Raw genomic sequence first — 15,638 nt, 5'->3', positions numbered from 1 at the left:
ATTCAAATCCGAAAAATGTTGTCACCGGTAATCATAGCTAGTCATGTTTTTCCTTTATTCTTATCACGCAGCGGATCTTATGCGCCAAAATTTTGCTAAATAAGACCCGCACAAATCATGTCAATAGGGTATGGCGACAATGCTTATCGGAATATGCTTGACGCCTTGTGGGATGATTTTTATTTTGCAATCGATAAAATTAAAACTAAGCTCTCAAAATTTGATGTTTTTTATGCTGACTGGAACCTATGTTCATTGATGACCTATATATATATATATATATATATGTATATATAAATACTTCAGACATAAAGAAATTTCATAAAAATAAATTTATAAACTGATGTGATTTGATGTAGTATGTTATATTGTAAAACTAAAGTAAATTAACTTATCATATGAAGCCACCTACATAGACAATAGAGATTGTTGACTGAACCAACTCTAACAAGATTCTAACTAAGATAATAGAATTAAAAAGCTACAAACAGTCCCTATTACAATTCACCACTCCCAAACTTGCAAAACAATGGAAATCAGCTAATTTATTGATGTGATTTGTTCATGCCTTGCAAATCTGGATAATAATAAACTGGCAAGTCTGGACTCATGATGAAATGATGGTGGTTAAATAGGTGGTGATTAGCATTTCTCAACTCTATATTTATCGATGAATTTGGCTAATATCCTAGAAATTAGAGAGCATCCTGATGCTATGAATTTCACATGATCACAAGTTATTTTGGTTTTCCTCGTTCTAATAGAAACCAGACACCAATGGCTACCAAAATTGCAGTAAGAAAATCACACAAAATACTTGACCATCTGAATTTCCTTTTGCTTGAAACCGCATTTCTCATAGAATGCCCCATTCTCCAAACTGCAGTCAAGAATCACCTTATAGCAACCCATAGAACGAGCATGATCCGTGAGGAATGCAATGACTTTCTTGCCTAATTGCATCCCCCGAGCATTGGTGTCGACCACAACATCTTCAATGTGCCCAACTTTGCCGCAATTCCTCAGAAACTTGTTCTCAATGAACACACTCCCAGTTGCAATGATCTTCCCAGACGATTCATCTTCTATGACACAAATAACGTGGTAATCTCCAAGGGAGCTGATCTCATGAAATCGATCTTCAAAGTCATTGTCAGAAACAGAGTCACAAACGGTTAGTTGCCGCAGCAGCTCTATAAAACCCTTGCTTTTGTCTGAGATCAGTAATCTTCGTACCAGAAACTTCTGATCTTCGCTGGAAGAATTACTGGCCTGCATCTTTTTCTTTTACCCGATAAGATCTGGATACATTCGTTCAAATATATAGAAAAAGGATGAAGCATTAGATCTGCATAGATTTGAAGCACAAAACAGGACTTGGCTAGATTTTCCTAGGTACAATTCAGGAATTTACCCTTTACCTTTGCTACCGGGCGGAATGGAGTCCATCACCGCGAGGAAGGCCAGGTGTTCGATAAAATGGATGCGAGAAGAGCCTGGGAGATTAGTTGAGACTGACTTTGCCTCTGACTCGGAGTACCGTACAACTATGATAAAGTGATAAAAATTACATGATAAAGCTGCTTAAGTGAATGAATTATTTAACAAAAAAATAAATTAAGCACTTAATTATGTATTGATTTTTAATACTTGATCACAATGTTAAATTCTGATTAATATCTCAAATTTTATTCTGATAATTTACTTATGTTGCAGGGCATTGTGGAAAAGATATTAAAATTATATGGGTATTATTGGAAGTACCTAATGCCAGCAACAAAAGAAATGCACAGCTGCAGAAGATCAAAACGCAAGAGAGAAATGCACGAAACGCAGAGTTGCAAGGGGATGAAACGCACAGCAGCAGCAGAGATGCGGACGAAAGGAAATGCGGACGCACGCACGCACGCACGCAAGGCAGATCAAAACGCAAGCAACGAAGGCATGAAACGCAAGAGACGTGCGCACTGGGCTGGAGCTTAAACGAAACGCACGCACGCTGGGGGAGCCGACTCAAAACGCAAGGGGGAGAAACTGAAAACGCGGAGTGAGGCGTGAGCGAAAACAGAGATATAAAATGAAAAAGAATTTCGTGCGCCGGCAGTTTTTTTTTTAGTCTTTTTCCGCAAGTTTTTCTTCCGCACAGTTTCTTCTTTCATTTTTATTTTCGCACAGCGTTCGTCTGCCTCTTCAATTTATTTTTATTTTTCCAATTCATTTTAATTTCTGCAAATTTGTATGTTTTTGGGTTTTGGATTTCAGCACATTTGTGGGATACAATATATTTTTATTCAGTAATTTTCATTTGAAACAGTATATGATGATGTTAGATTTTAATTTTATTGAGCATTTTGTTAATCTAGAGATGATAGGCTAGATTTTTAGCTTGGGATTCAATGAGTAACCCGTGACTATTTGGGATTGGATTTACTTCAATATTTAGTGTTTTTGATGATTAACTTGATGGATTATATCTCAATGTGCATCTAGAAAATATTAAAGTTCTTTGTTCTTGGTTTAGATCAATTGTAGACGTAAAGGCACAATTGATACTTGAACAAGTAACATGACTTTAACGTTTTTCTTTCACTTTCTATGATTGTTATATAATTTGTCAAGTAGTTTTATTAAAATAAAATTGTGGTTCATTGCTATATTATCCGACTATGATTTATAGGAATGAGAGAATGGTTGAGAGAAAATGAAAAGAGAAGTAAATCCATCACCAAATTGGTGGGTGAAAATTGCATCCCAAGTGTTTGTTTAATTGTTTCTTACAGGTTTAAGTTAACGTCCCGACCATTTCACTCATAATTCATTCTACACTCCCTTAGTAAATACCCACATTTAAGTGTAAATATTGTTAGTGGTTAAGTTTAGGAATTTATTTCTCTTTGCTTATTATTTTAAATTTTCGTGTCACTCCAAACGGTAATATGTGGTCTTGCGAAAATGAAATGTTTGCTAATTTCTCATTGTCCCTGTGAATTCGATCTTGGGATTTACCCTTGTATTACTTTGACAGCTTCTACGCTTGGAAGTCGAAATTAAAAGCTGAGATTGCTGAAGCGGAGCAGAGAGAAGTTACAAATAAAGGAAATAAAGATCCAAAGGAACGACATGCAGTTTAGTCGATATGGTGATTATGGGCCCGAGCTAGTGAGCCCGATTATTTCAGAGTCCGAGTGAATCCCAATTAGTTCAGAGTTCGAGTGGGCCCAATATTTTAGAGTCCGAGTGAGAAATCTAGGAAGGATCCAGAAACCCGAAGCTAAAGAATATGGCTATGGCGTTCTGAGAAAATTCTTGGTCAGAAAGATATGCCGAGATCGCTGATTCAGCGCCTGGCGCCATTCCTGGCTGGTCGAATCGGACAGAACCATAGGCTTCTAAGCTCTGTTTCTTCGTCTTCTGCTCTTTACGAAGCCCCTCCATCTCCTTCTTCACCATCTCCTTCTCCCGATGCCGTCCACTTGACCGACAATTGGGTCCGAGTACGCTATATCTCACATTTTTTTTTTTTTAAAAATAGGAATTAAGTTATTTTTTCATATTGGATTTTCTCCCATATTCTGAAAGAAATTGAACAACTGAAAAAATGTATTTTTTGGAAGAACAGAATATCGCATTTATTATGTGTTTAGAAAATTGCAAGATTAATGGAACCCAGAAGATTTATTCTGTAAAATCGTTGAAAGTGAAATTTCCATTTGGTCTTGATGGATGTTTTCATTATCTGGTTCCATAATATTTAACGTCCCAGAGTTTATGCCTTTACATATTATTAATTTGTGGGTAACTGTCGCAGAGAATGAAAGAGCTGCAAGCTACCGAAGCACCGGGTGGTGAAAAGATGCTTAGGTTGAGTGTGGAAACTGGGGGATGTTCTGGGTTCCAATATGTCTTTGATCTGGATGACAAAACGAGCTCAGATGATAGGTATATGCGTTTGCATGTGATTGCTTACCCGTTTCTGTTCTAATTGGATAGTGTTCATCAGAAGCTGTACTCAATTTTGCTAAAAATCTTTCACTTTCTGTAGAATTGTTGAGAGGGAAGGAGTTAAGTTGGTGATCGATAATATTTCATATGATTTTGTAAAAGGGGCAACCGTTGATTACGTTGAGGAGCTGATCCGTTCAGCATTTGTGGTAAGTGGATATGGATGTACACACTGCGTATAACTTGTCATCCTTTTCTGATAGGTACTTTTTGTTTTATAGCATAACTTGTCATCCTGAGATGGAAACTCCTTGTTTGGGAAAGTTTGAATTGATTAATTAGGATAATTAGTCTGAAGTACCATTTTTTCCTTTAGAAATGTCCTCTGGTAAGTGGTTCCTGTCATATTATCTATGCAGGATTTTATTAGGACAATGAGATTTGAGGTGAGAGTCTGTAGCTTAAATGAGATAAACTTCCGCTATGATAGCTTGTGTTAGGCCCTAGGTGGGGTACTAGTAGCCAAAACACAAATAAGAAATGCAGATGAAGCCCACGAGGCTGGGGTTTATGTAGATCCTTACAAGAACAACGAGACTTGAGGCAAAATTCCAAACTTTATATGAGTTAAACTTGATCTATGATAGCCTGCGTTAGGCCCTAGGTGGGCAGCAGCAGCCAAAACAAAACTAAGAAATGTGGATGAAGTCCACAGGGCAGAGGTTGATGCGAGTCTCTATCCTCTTAGATGTCTGGTTCATGTTGGTTGGTTGGGGTGTCACAAAATTGAATATTATGGCCGTTTACTTTTGATCTGGAATCTAGGTACTTGAGTTCTGCCTTTACGGACAAATCCAAGGAGCATCTTGCCATGCAGTTCAAAATTGTCGATGGTTTTATTTCTGACCTTGCTAAGCTCTATTTACATCTTTTTAGTGTGAATAAGTGATCCTGCAAAGGTCCTATTGAAAGAAAATGACCCCAATCTAGAGTAATTTTTTTTTATAAGTAAATGATTGTATTAATAGAATAGGCATAGCCCTAAGTACACAACATGGTATACAAAGAGAAAACACCTATCTAGGATGAAGAAGAGGAAACAAGAAATTTAGAGTAATACTAGATACAAGCTTAAAGTATACAAAGCCTTGCACTGGCCTGGCCCTTTGTAAAAACGTAAGTCTCATTAAAAAAAGTGTTGCTTTTTTTTTTTTATATAATTTTTCATAGTGGGGTCCTCTTTTTTATAAAGGGACTGCACGAGGCTTGTATATTAGGGGCTTGTATATTAGGGGCTTGTACAAATCCTTACTCTTTTCCATATAATGTTTTTTTTTTTTAATCTTTTGTAAGTAAGAAAGGTCTTTTCCATATAATGTTACTGCACGCATCCTTCTCTGTAATCGAATGATGCAATAATTTGAGCAACCTGCAAAATGGTGCCAGTTTAAGAGACCATAATTAGATTTTGGCTGTTTGGGTTGAAACTCAACGGTGCCCAAGGTTCACAGATTTGATTTTTTTTTAATATTTAGATATGCTTGACTGTACTTTTGCCGGTTAGAACGTGGCAGATGCCTAGTGTGATTTCTGCAGATTTTTTAGTATAAAATTGGGAAATAATTTTTCACTGACAAACTATAATCTATGGGTGAAAAGTGCAATTTCCCTTAGAAAGTTTTGGTAGTGTAGGTTCCAATTTGAAAAATATAGGATGTTTTGGGTAGAAATTGAAACTTCTGGTAGTTTAAGGTGCAAAGGGAAAAGTGTAATTTGTGGGCAAAAAGTGGAATTCCCCTTAGAAAGTTTGTATGTTACTTAGTGCTGATTTTGTGTGGTGATATAGTGCCATCAAAATTTCATATTTGTAATACGCGATGCTGCTTCGGCTAAATTCCAGTGTAATGTGCAGGTGACTGAAAATCCAAGCGCAGTGGGTGGGTGCAGTTGTAAAAGTTCTTTCATGGTGAAACAGTAGTTTTGTTGCAAGTACCTTACCCATATACTCCCAGCACAGCTAAGAGGTCATTCATGTTTGGCCCCAACTGGTTATTATTTCCATTTTTTGTTTTCCAATAACAACCATTTCAATTGAAAGAAATTGCTTCTGTAGACGCTACTATACATGTAAGAAAGCAAGGTGTAAAACAGTCATCTATCATCGAGCTCTTGTATTTTTATCGTTTCAGGGTTGTATTTGAATGTAGGTAATTCAGTAATAATTACACTTTGTTTGGCATTTCCGACATGGCATTTGTAAGGGCATGCATCTTACATATTGTTGATTGCTGCCATTGGTTTGTAGGATTGTTGCAAGCTTTTAATAGTACATGTCATGATGCTGAAGATGGAAAAAGTACAAATGTTTTGGATGGTATCTCATGTTTCCTCATTATAAATCAGATTAACTTCCGCTTGCTTGGAAGGATTTCAAAAGGAATTTGAGATATCAATATGATTTAAGTCAAGTTTTAAAAGATTTCATTGTTCAAGATGTTACAACGTATCGAACTCGTGTAAAGGAATTATTACCTTGAATGTTTTTGTAAAGCTACAACCTAAAAGAGAATGGGTTTCGTCTGACTAATGGAAAACCAACGGACGTTTTTTGAAGACCTTTGTCTCGGCAGCGATTTTCCAAGCAGTACTCAAAACTGTTGTCGTTTTTTAATTGGAAAACACTATGCCGACGGAAGATATCAGCCGAAATTCTTTATGGAATTTTTTTTAATTTTAATTTTTTTATTTAATGATTAAGTAAGTATTTTTAAATGAATGTATTTTTTTTTAAAAAAAATATTTAAATAGTTTAAAAAAATAATGAAAGAAAAGATAAAAAATATAAAAAAAAAATATTTCAAGTGTTCGGTAGAGGATTTTGGTAGAAATCTTCTGTAGACATAACACGTCCTTTTTAATTTGCAGAATAATTAACCTTTTTGGGAATAAAACAAATCAAACCAAATGGAAGTCGAATGTAATGCATGTACCAAAAAAACTTGCGACACATATATCATATTTCTAAAGCTTGGTTTGCTTTCAAGAACCACCATGCAAGTGACTTCCGCATTTCTAGGTTAGCTTCCTTTCACAAACACCATGAACAGTTGTCAACATATGACCCTTTTGGTATTACTGCATTTTTTTTTGCACTCTAATATTTCATAACTGACATAGATATTGGCTTGGAATAAGTTCTAGGGCTGAGCAGAATACCGACCCCCCCCCCTTCACCACCCCGGCCCCAGCTGAGCGGCGTGAACAACCTTGCCTGCTAGGCTTACAACCCGAGCAATCCGTTCAGGATTTGGGCCTGACCCGAGCTTTTGGATGTGTTAGATAGAATTGACCCGACCCGCATATTCTTGATCGGGCCAACCCGTGATTTTTTTTTTCCTCCTCAAATTCAAATACTAGTGATATTTTATCCATCACTGTCGTTCGTCTTTAGTGATCAGTCCAATCCATCGTCCAAGTCTCAATCACTCTCAGATATCCTCTTTCCAAATACTCGATGCTCTCTGGGAACTCCTCCACATTCATTGTCATTTTCCTTCGCATTCTCGCCCCCCAAACCATACCCCGTCTACTCTCTCAACTTCACCCACGCGTTCCACAACTAATGCCTTAAATCAAGTGACATTTGGGATGGGTTTATAAGGCCGCCATATGCAACCATCAATGAATAATGGAGAACGACAAGTCATGTCTAATAGGTTGGAAGTGGAACAAAGTTGTGCTATGCAACAATCCTTTTTTTCACTCCAAGAAGTGTTGAGAATCTCAACAAATTAATTTGGGTGCGTCTTCAAGTTATGGAAGGAAACCATATCGTTGTGGGGGTGGTCGTTTTGCAGGTGGGAGAGTTGGACGGTAATCAAAATGATGATTTTTTGTGTTCTGCCGAGTCTTCCTCCCTCAACTTCACCCACACGTTCCACAATTGCTCCAAAACCAAGGAAGACCTCGAGGGCTATGCAGCCAACCCTAGCCACGTTGGCGTGGTCAAGGAGTCGGTCCTCCCGATTATTGAAGATGCCATGACTGTCGATTGGATTGACAATGATGGTTAAATGATCTTGTGGCTCCATCATAGGGATCTGCCGTTCAACTCAGTTTCTTGAAACTCAAGGAGAGCCTAGGCGATAAGGTAAAATATGAAGAGAAGGGTTAAAATCGATTTTGGAGGGGAGGAGGGGGGGTAGGGTTTCATCTGCAGATTTTATAAGGCGAGTCGCCAGATTGGGTTGAACTCGAGCAATAGTTGAAACCCTCTTTTTTAGTTTGGGTCAGGTCAGGGCTCATGAACGGGCCGAGCCACTCGATTTTCTACATAAGCCTATTGCTTGCATCATGCTGGGACACCCCCACCCCACCCACAAGCCACACACATTGGTGCATTGGAACTAAATCCTTTAACCATAATAGGCAAAGTTCAAGCATGATATACCCATGCGTATGGGCTATATTCACTTTATGTAACGCAAATGACACCCCAAAAGCAAATATCATTCAAGACTTGGGTTTGGATAACAAGATACTTATATCTCATTTCATATCATCTCATCTCAATATCTAAACACCACAAACATAATACTTTTCAATTTCAAATTTTTTACTTTTTTATCTAATCATTACCTCACCACAAACATAATACTTTTCAATTTCAAATTTTTTATTTTTTTATCTAATCATTACCTCATTACAACGTTTTCAAATTTACAAATAAAATATAAAAAACAATTCAACCTTTTTAAATTTCAGAATAAAAATTATATTAAAAAATTATATTTTAACAATATTTTAATTTTATAATATTTTTATTCAATTTTTTTTCTCCTTTCCCAAAACTCCATAATCATCTTAGGTCAAACCATTTTATTACTATTCACAAACCATTTATATTAATAAATTATCTTATCTCATCTCACTATTCAAACCATGCCAAACGCATAAGGACACAAAAAACATTTCCATTACTCAATCCCCAATAACATCAAACCAAAACAAAATTAACGGCTATTAGTAAACTTTGACGAAGCTTAATAATCTAAAAGGAAACAAAAAGGTCCTCAGCAGCATTTCTCAAGAAATGTCTCGCTCACAGAGTGCTCATAAGACGTTTTGCTTATGCTATCTCCTGAAATAACTCTCACAAACAGCAAAATGAACTTAGTAGAGGCGGATTGCAGGCCCCATGGTACTCTTCAGATGCAAGCACCTTACCTATTTAAGCCAGACCAAATGCACAAAATTAATAACCACCGAGCAGTGAGAAGATAAATCACGAATACACACATTTAATGAACTTACATTCTGCCAATTTTTCTTCAATAATGAAACAAGGAAGTTGACACTCATTTGCACATTCTGGAACAGCTGCTTCTCCTCCATACTGCAATTCCCCACAGCAACACCCATACAAAGAACTTTCTTAAGTTGAAACTTTACCATTGCCTTTGTTTCATTAAGCTTCGATTCCAGGGTTTCCTGATGAGTCACCAGGGTCGGAAACTTGCCTGCATTCACATTCTTTATGTTATTAACAATGGTCTAGCCAATTTTATGTAGCAATTACATTGATATGATGGTGACAACAAGAAGCAGGTTTCTATGTTGGGGATCACAAAGAAAGCCTGCTAATCAGCAAATCAAAATTCTCTAAACATCTTAATACTTCAGATTTTCGGAATATAAATTGGGGATCTAATAAAGGAAAAGGCAGGGCCTTAGATTCAGAGCATGTTTTTTTTTTTTTTGATAAGTAACAAAAGCTTTTTGGAAAAACTACTTACAAAATGGCTAGTTTGAAAACTAAACAGGCAACTCCACAGCCCTATGTCTTATTAATGCTTGCAAATAACAGATCAAGTGCCAATTTGTGCCAGAAACAGACATAAAATCACAAATCAATTAATTTAAGAACATAACAAGCCACCAAACATCTTTTTTTAAATATCACCAAGCATCTTAATCATCAATATAAGGTTATTTGAATCACAAAGCAATTGAGTACAAAGAACTATCAGTGGAATTTGCCTTTAATGTTTCTAATGGGAAATGTCCAGCCAGGAGAGGCATCCTCATTCACAAAGTGCTTACAAACCCAAAACAAGAACTAAGTGTTGGAATTTATAAAGTTGAATACGACCAACTCTACCTCTGCCAATACCACATTGGAAATCATTACACTGCAACAAAGACGAGAAAAGGCAGCTAAAAGAAATGAGCTACTTGCCTGCCTTGTTAAGACCGGGGCCCAAAAGACGAGGAATTTGCTTAATTACGGACTCAGATGCTAAAAAGGCATGGTACTTCTTCGCAAGCTTCTTGACCAATTTCTTGTTCTTGTTGAGCTTCTTCAACCCTTCAACATCCATATACTCCAATCCTATCTTCTCAGCCTGCAGTAATAAATAACAGAATCAATACGTGAAATGTTTAGCTTTGCGGTAAAAGCAACCCCAGACGCATTATGTAGGCCCTTAAATTGTAAAACTGCAATTAAATTTGCTACTTCTAAGTTATGGCCAAACTTCACACGCAAAAATAACAAAAATGTCCATTAAATCGCTTAAGAAGCGCACCGCTATAAGAAAATACAAAAAATGTCCATGTTTTCTTATAGCGCAACCAGATCAAATACTTGTTGGGGGTGGGTCACGTCAGGGCAGTGCAGGGCGTACAAGACACATACATAAATTGAAATATAGCATACAACTAAATACGAAAGGGCAATAGGGAATGAATAAAATCGGGTAACGGATCAGTTGGAGTACCTCTTCGACGTGCTGAGCATCACCCAGCATGCAAACCTTCATCTTGGGGCGAGGGATGTGGGGGAGCTTCACGGAACCACTGAAGCGCTTGTCTTTCTGGGGATCATAGTTCTTCAACCCGATTTGCAGCTCAACAGTCTCCGTGAAGTTACGCTTCTTCTCTTTCGCGTTGTTGAAGACCTGGGAGATTACCTCCCTAAGAGTATCGCTCTGAAGCTTACTGTTTATAATAACATAAAAAATAGAAAGAAACAAAGAAAAGAGATATATTTATATGAGAGTAAAACATAGCGTAACACAAAAACACAGGAAAATGCGAGAAAGAAGAGCGATTGCCTCATAGGTGGAGCTTTCTCTTTCCAGCTGCTTCTCCAATGGTACCCTGCAATACATATAATCAAACAAAACTATGTAATTGATTAATCTTGGATATCTGAGACATATAACCCTGGAATTAGGGATGAATCAAAAACCCTAACATGTAAGATGGGAGAGAGAGCGAAGGAGCGAACCTAAGCGGAGGCTGCAGTGAGCGAGTGCGACGGAAGGAGGAAAGCAAGAAGCATCTTTGGCGCATATGAATAAAAACCCTAGACACGTGCCAAGGGTTGAAGACACGTGCTTCCCAGTCCAGTAATTTCCATTCCGTTAATTGGTAAATTGTTGACGTAACTATTATCGTAACATTTATAAACTAACAAATACATTAAAAAATTAAAATAAAAAAATCAAACCACTAATGTGGTTTTTACACGAAAATATTATATCAAATAATATTGTTCCTAGAAATTTAATTTAATTAATTAGTTAATTGATTTTCCTTTTAGGTTTTACATCTCTTGCTTCGCGTTAAATCAGTAAGTAAAGAAAGGGTTGTTTACCTTTCTAAACAGGGAAGGAGGTATACGGAAGAAAAAGTGCTTTCACAGGATAGTTAAAAACGAGTAATTCCTGATAGAGTTGCGGATTATAAAAATGTCGTGCATGTTTTTTTTAATAAACAAAATTTATTATTAAATTTATTTTTTATGTGAATCTTATATTTACTATTTTTTTAAAAAAAAAAAAATACAACACTTGCACATATGCAAATATAATTTATCTAGTTTAAAATTCACTCCCAAATTTGGGAGTCGTCTTCGGAACCAAGCGAGTACCAATAATAAAGACTATTTCTTACCTTATTATACTCATGTACCTTCTAAAGGTCACAACTGTAATTAACTCTCTCTGTATAATTAGTACACTCCACGAATGATTATTCTTGATTTGAGCAACATATTCATTTAGCAGATGGACCTCGACACATCCGGAACAAATTTCGGAGTGCTCTTACCACACGAATATATGTAGCTTCCACATTCAGAAGGGGGAGATGGAGACTCTAGATAACATGATTAGAAATTCAGAAAGTGAAATGAAGATACAATGTTCCCGGATGAGACGAATCCTTGTAGCCATACATAACTTGTACCAATTTAACACTTCCGACAGCTAAGATGAATCAAACCATGCTTGGAAAATGTCTGATGCACGCAAGCATATAATACTTATTGAAAACATGCACAAAGCTATCAATTACATAAATGCCTCAAAACTCCAAAAGTATCGACTTAAAAAGTCGCCAAGGGGAGGAATTCAAAAAGTCATTCTTCTGATTGCCTTTGCCCCAAGCCTGGAATGTCTTCATAACGTTTCTGCAGCGCAACAAGAAAATTAAAATTCAGTAAAAACAAGAAAATAGACTCAGTATCACTATCAAAGGTCACAAGAGGTTACATGTGGGCCAAAAGTAGAGGTTATATGCTAGCACATATGTGATTAAATACGAATTGGACAAAAGACTAATCAACCCCCCTCACCAAAACCGGGTAAAAAGGGTACATTTTCTGCTAGTTCCCACTATAAGATCCTTACAAACCAGCAGAACGATCACTTTCCTTGTAAAAGCATTTGGAGAAATAAGGTGCCTCTAAATGCGGTATTTTTTTGCTTGGACAGCTTCTATGGGGAAAGATCTTGACTATGGATAACTTACGAAAACGTCGGGTGATTGTTGCGGACTGGTGCTGCAAGTGCAGAAAGAATGGTGAGACAGTGAATTATCTGCTATTACATTGTGAGGTTACTACGGCATTATGGTATAATGTCTTTAGAAGATTTGAGCTAGCCTGGGTTACACCTGCTACTGTGGTCGAGATTCTGACCAGCTAGACGAATATGGGCGGTATTCCACAAATCACAGCTATGTGGAAGATGGTTCCTATTTGTATTTTATGGTGCATATTGGAAGGAGCAAAATTATCAGACTGTTGAAGATAGTAAGCGCACACGGGAGGAGACTAAATTGTTCTTTGTTAATACTTTATTCCTATGGGCTAAAGCGGTTGATTTCAATGGCCTAGATCTTCATGATTTCCTTGTTTCTCTTTCTTCCTCCCAGTGTTACCTCTTGTATACTCCCTGTGTACTTGGGTTATGCCTATTTTTATTAATAGAATCCTTTATTTATAAAAAAAAAGTTTACTGCCCGCTCCCACTTAAAGCAGTCTGACTCTACACCAAATGAATCATCAATATAAAATTTTCAATTCTTCTACATCTATGCACAAGGAATTCAGCCCATTAGATAACTAATAGCAGGCATTGTTACAATCTGAGTCCTGTGACCAGTGCAGTAAATTGAGCACAGTTGAATACTGTGGAGAATAGACATTGTTACAATCTGAGTCCTGCGACCAATGCAGTAAATTGAGCATCATTGAACGTTGTAGAGAATATATTATAACTACGTCACAAGTGCCTTGACCTTCAAAGAAATCAGGAGATATATGTCATCTAAAACCATGTGCTAGGTTTTTTAATACTCCCAAGCTAGAGGTTGTCCAGGAAAGGCTTATTTAAGATGGCTAAGAAGAAATTTGGCACCGATAATATCTCAACAAAGCTTCATACTGTTTCAAATCTTTGGAAAGTTTGATGTTATTACCAAAATCTGCAACTCCTTTCAGATCCACGGTATCCAGACAGCTATTAAAACTGACTGATCTCATATGCACAGAAAATACAAAATAAAAAAGACAGTTTATACAACCTGTATCAAATCTGTGTAAAAGGACAGATTTTTTTCTTCCTTTTCTTTATGAGATTCTATTGATTGTAAATCCTAAATCTCAATAATCCATTACCAATAGACTGAGGGACGAAAGCAATTAGAACAACTAGACCAATCTTGTTGAGACAGAGAGGGTGCTTAAAACACGCCGATACAAACCAATTCTGACAGATTCAGAAAAATCAGAATGAAGTCTTATAAATTCATAGGAATCTGACCATACTACCATATAAATTTCAACAACATGATCCAAACTCGAATCACATTAAAATGAAAATTCAGCTTGGCTTGAGTGAAGTCTTCTTCTAACCATCCTAATGTACAGCAAAGGGCCTGGTAATCCATCCAGACGTGCATAAGAACACAAAACTAATAAAGGTACTAAGAACCTCTAGCAATATGTTGAGTATCTATAGACAGGAAAGACATGATGTGGGTGATACCAATGCAATCAAGAAACCAAAATTTTTTGTTTTGTGTAATGTTTTATGTCTAGGAGAAACTAAATTAAAACTGGTCAGCTGATGGGCAAGATTAATAACCATAAATCATTCCCTGTTCTGGATCTCAACGGTCGTAGGTATAGAAGCAGCATAATTTCTTAAACCCGCATATTTTTATGTAGCACCCAAGTGTAATGCTTATCTAAAATCAGCTGTTCGAAGCATGAAATCCACAGAAAAACTAATTGAAGAGTGAGAATAAGAAATCATAGAAAAATAAATTTAAAGAATTGTGATACTATATGCATACCCCAATATTGTTGTATTCCCACAGCTTATGGACTCCATAATCAACAACCTGCACCCATTTGAGCTAATCTTATAAGAAGCCTCGCCTTTCAGCGGTAACATGTATTCAGAACATTCTAATTACCCACAAATTTATGCATTCAAATTATTGTAGTCCATAAATCCTAATGCTACTATAGCGATCAGTATTAATAATAAAAAACAGTTTAGTAATTCCAGGTCCTCTATTTGGTTGCTTGCGATATGTACGTTGTAACATATTGCGATTTTAAATCTGAGGAACCGTAATCTGTGATCACATCGACCAAAAATGTCCCACTCTATTTGAATATTCCATTACGCTACCGCAAATACTGAAAATACTATCAAACAGAAAATTAAACGTGTCTCGTGAAATTTTATAATTCAGAAGTCTTACGGCAATCAGAAATAACATAACCATATTTTGGAGCTGAGCTCGCAAAGCTATCATTTCCAAAGTTATCCCTCAAATTTCTCAGTAATCAAACAGGATAATATGAGAGATCCGATGCGAAATCAAAGGTTAGAATAAATCTCGAAGCCTCACCCGTTCTCCAACAAAAGCACCGGCGATGACGAAGGTGGCATAGACGGAGGTTCGGCGCATGATTACCTTGTAAAGACCTTCGAGAAGGCCTCCGCCGCTCCTTCGAGCAGTTGAATCCATTGAGATTTAGACTGCTGCGTCGCTTCTTCGCTCCCAATTTTGTGATTTCGCTAGGGTTTGCAGAGCGCTCTCTTTGCCTTGAATGGGGAATGGGACTGGAAGGTCGATTTAGTAATTGTGAAGGCTTACGGGGACGGTTTGGTTATGAGCGGACCGAAATTAAGTTGGACCGCTTAATGTGCGAATCTTTTGGGCCGGGCTAATTGGCTCAGTAGTCACCAGTCAGTGATTGACCAACGATACGCGTACGCCGGTAGAGAGTTCTACGTTGTACGTAGTGCATGGGTATCATAGAGTAATATTTATTTAGTGGAAAAACTTAATTTAATTTTCCTTATTTTTTCTTCATATTTCTTTTTTCA

At 37.0% G+C, this 15,638-nt stretch overlaps 4 protein-coding genes across 7 annotated transcripts; 1 reads left to right on the top strand and 3 right to left on the bottom strand.

Annotated features, from left to right (window-relative positions):
* Positions 1-530: 530 nt before the first annotated feature.
* LOC108985702 (glucosamine 6-phosphate N-acetyltransferase-like) lies at positions 531-1,559 on the bottom strand. Of its 2 annotated transcripts, none has more exons than XM_018958103.2 (2): positions 1,422-1,559; positions 531-1,301 (listed from the first exon to the last, which is right to left on the bottom strand). In XM_018958103.2, the coding sequence occupies exon 2, from the start codon at positions 1,276-1,278 to the stop codon at positions 805-807; it is 474 nt and encodes a 157-aa protein (XP_018813648.1). In that variant the 5' UTR covers positions 1,279-1,301; positions 1,422-1,559; the 3' UTR covers positions 531-804. The 2 variants fall into 2 exon arrangements, with proteins under 2 accessions (XP_018813648.1, XP_018813647.1); XM_018958102.2 differs by having other exon boundaries at positions 1,415-1,534.
* A 1,684-nt stretch (positions 1,560-3,243) lies between these two features.
* LOC108985726 (iron-sulfur assembly protein IscA-like 2, mitochondrial) lies at positions 3,244-6,190 on the top strand. Of its 2 annotated transcripts, none has more exons than XM_018958144.2 (4): positions 3,244-3,488; positions 3,809-3,939; positions 4,043-4,151; positions 5,855-6,190. In XM_018958144.2, the coding sequence occupies exons 1-4, from the start codon at positions 3,321-3,323 to the stop codon at positions 5,918-5,920; spliced, it is 474 nt and encodes a 157-aa protein (XP_018813689.1). In that variant the 5' UTR covers positions 3,244-3,320; the 3' UTR covers positions 5,921-6,190. The 2 variants fall into 2 exon arrangements, with proteins under 2 accessions (XP_018813689.1, XP_018813688.1); XM_018958143.2 differs by having other exon boundaries at positions 3,246-3,494.
* A 2,707-nt stretch (positions 6,191-8,897) lies between these two features.
* LOC108985722 (60S ribosomal protein L10a-like) lies at positions 8,898-11,334 on the bottom strand. Of its 2 annotated transcripts, none has more exons than XM_018958138.2 (6): positions 11,234-11,334; positions 11,058-11,103; positions 10,722-10,941; positions 10,181-10,346; positions 9,256-9,461; positions 8,898-9,168 (listed from the first exon to the last, which is right to left on the bottom strand). In XM_018958138.2, the coding sequence occupies exons 2-6, from the start codon at positions 11,060-11,062 to the stop codon at positions 9,115-9,117; spliced, it is 651 nt and encodes a 216-aa protein (XP_018813683.1). In that variant the 5' UTR covers positions 11,063-11,103; positions 11,234-11,334; the 3' UTR covers positions 8,898-9,114. The 2 variants fall into 2 exon arrangements, with proteins under 2 accessions (XP_018813683.1, XP_035544481.1); XM_035688588.1 differs by having other exon boundaries at positions 11,058-11,128; positions 11,234-11,273.
* A 770-nt stretch (positions 11,335-12,104) lies between these two features.
* Positions 12,105-15,411, bottom strand: LOC108985725 (cytochrome b-c1 complex subunit 9-like). Its single transcript, XM_018958142.2, has 3 exons — positions 15,157-15,411; positions 14,590-14,637; positions 12,105-12,418 (listed from the first exon to the last, which is right to left on the bottom strand). The coding sequence occupies exons 1-3, from the start codon at positions 15,274-15,276 to the stop codon at positions 12,368-12,370; spliced, it is 219 nt and encodes a 72-aa protein (XP_018813687.1). The 5' UTR covers positions 15,277-15,411; the 3' UTR covers positions 12,105-12,367.
* Positions 15,412-15,638: the final 227 nt, after the last annotated feature.

The sequence above is a fragment of the Juglans regia genome, chromosome 3 (genome assembly GCF_001411555.2).
Source record: "Juglans regia cultivar Chandler chromosome 3, Walnut 2.0, whole genome shotgun sequence".
In the NCBI taxonomy this organism is placed as follows: Eukaryota; Viridiplantae; Streptophyta; class Magnoliopsida; order Fagales; family Juglandaceae; genus Juglans; species Juglans regia.
The sequence above is the reverse complement of the archived record's forward strand: the minus strand, read 5'-3'. Positions and strand labels throughout refer to the sequence as shown.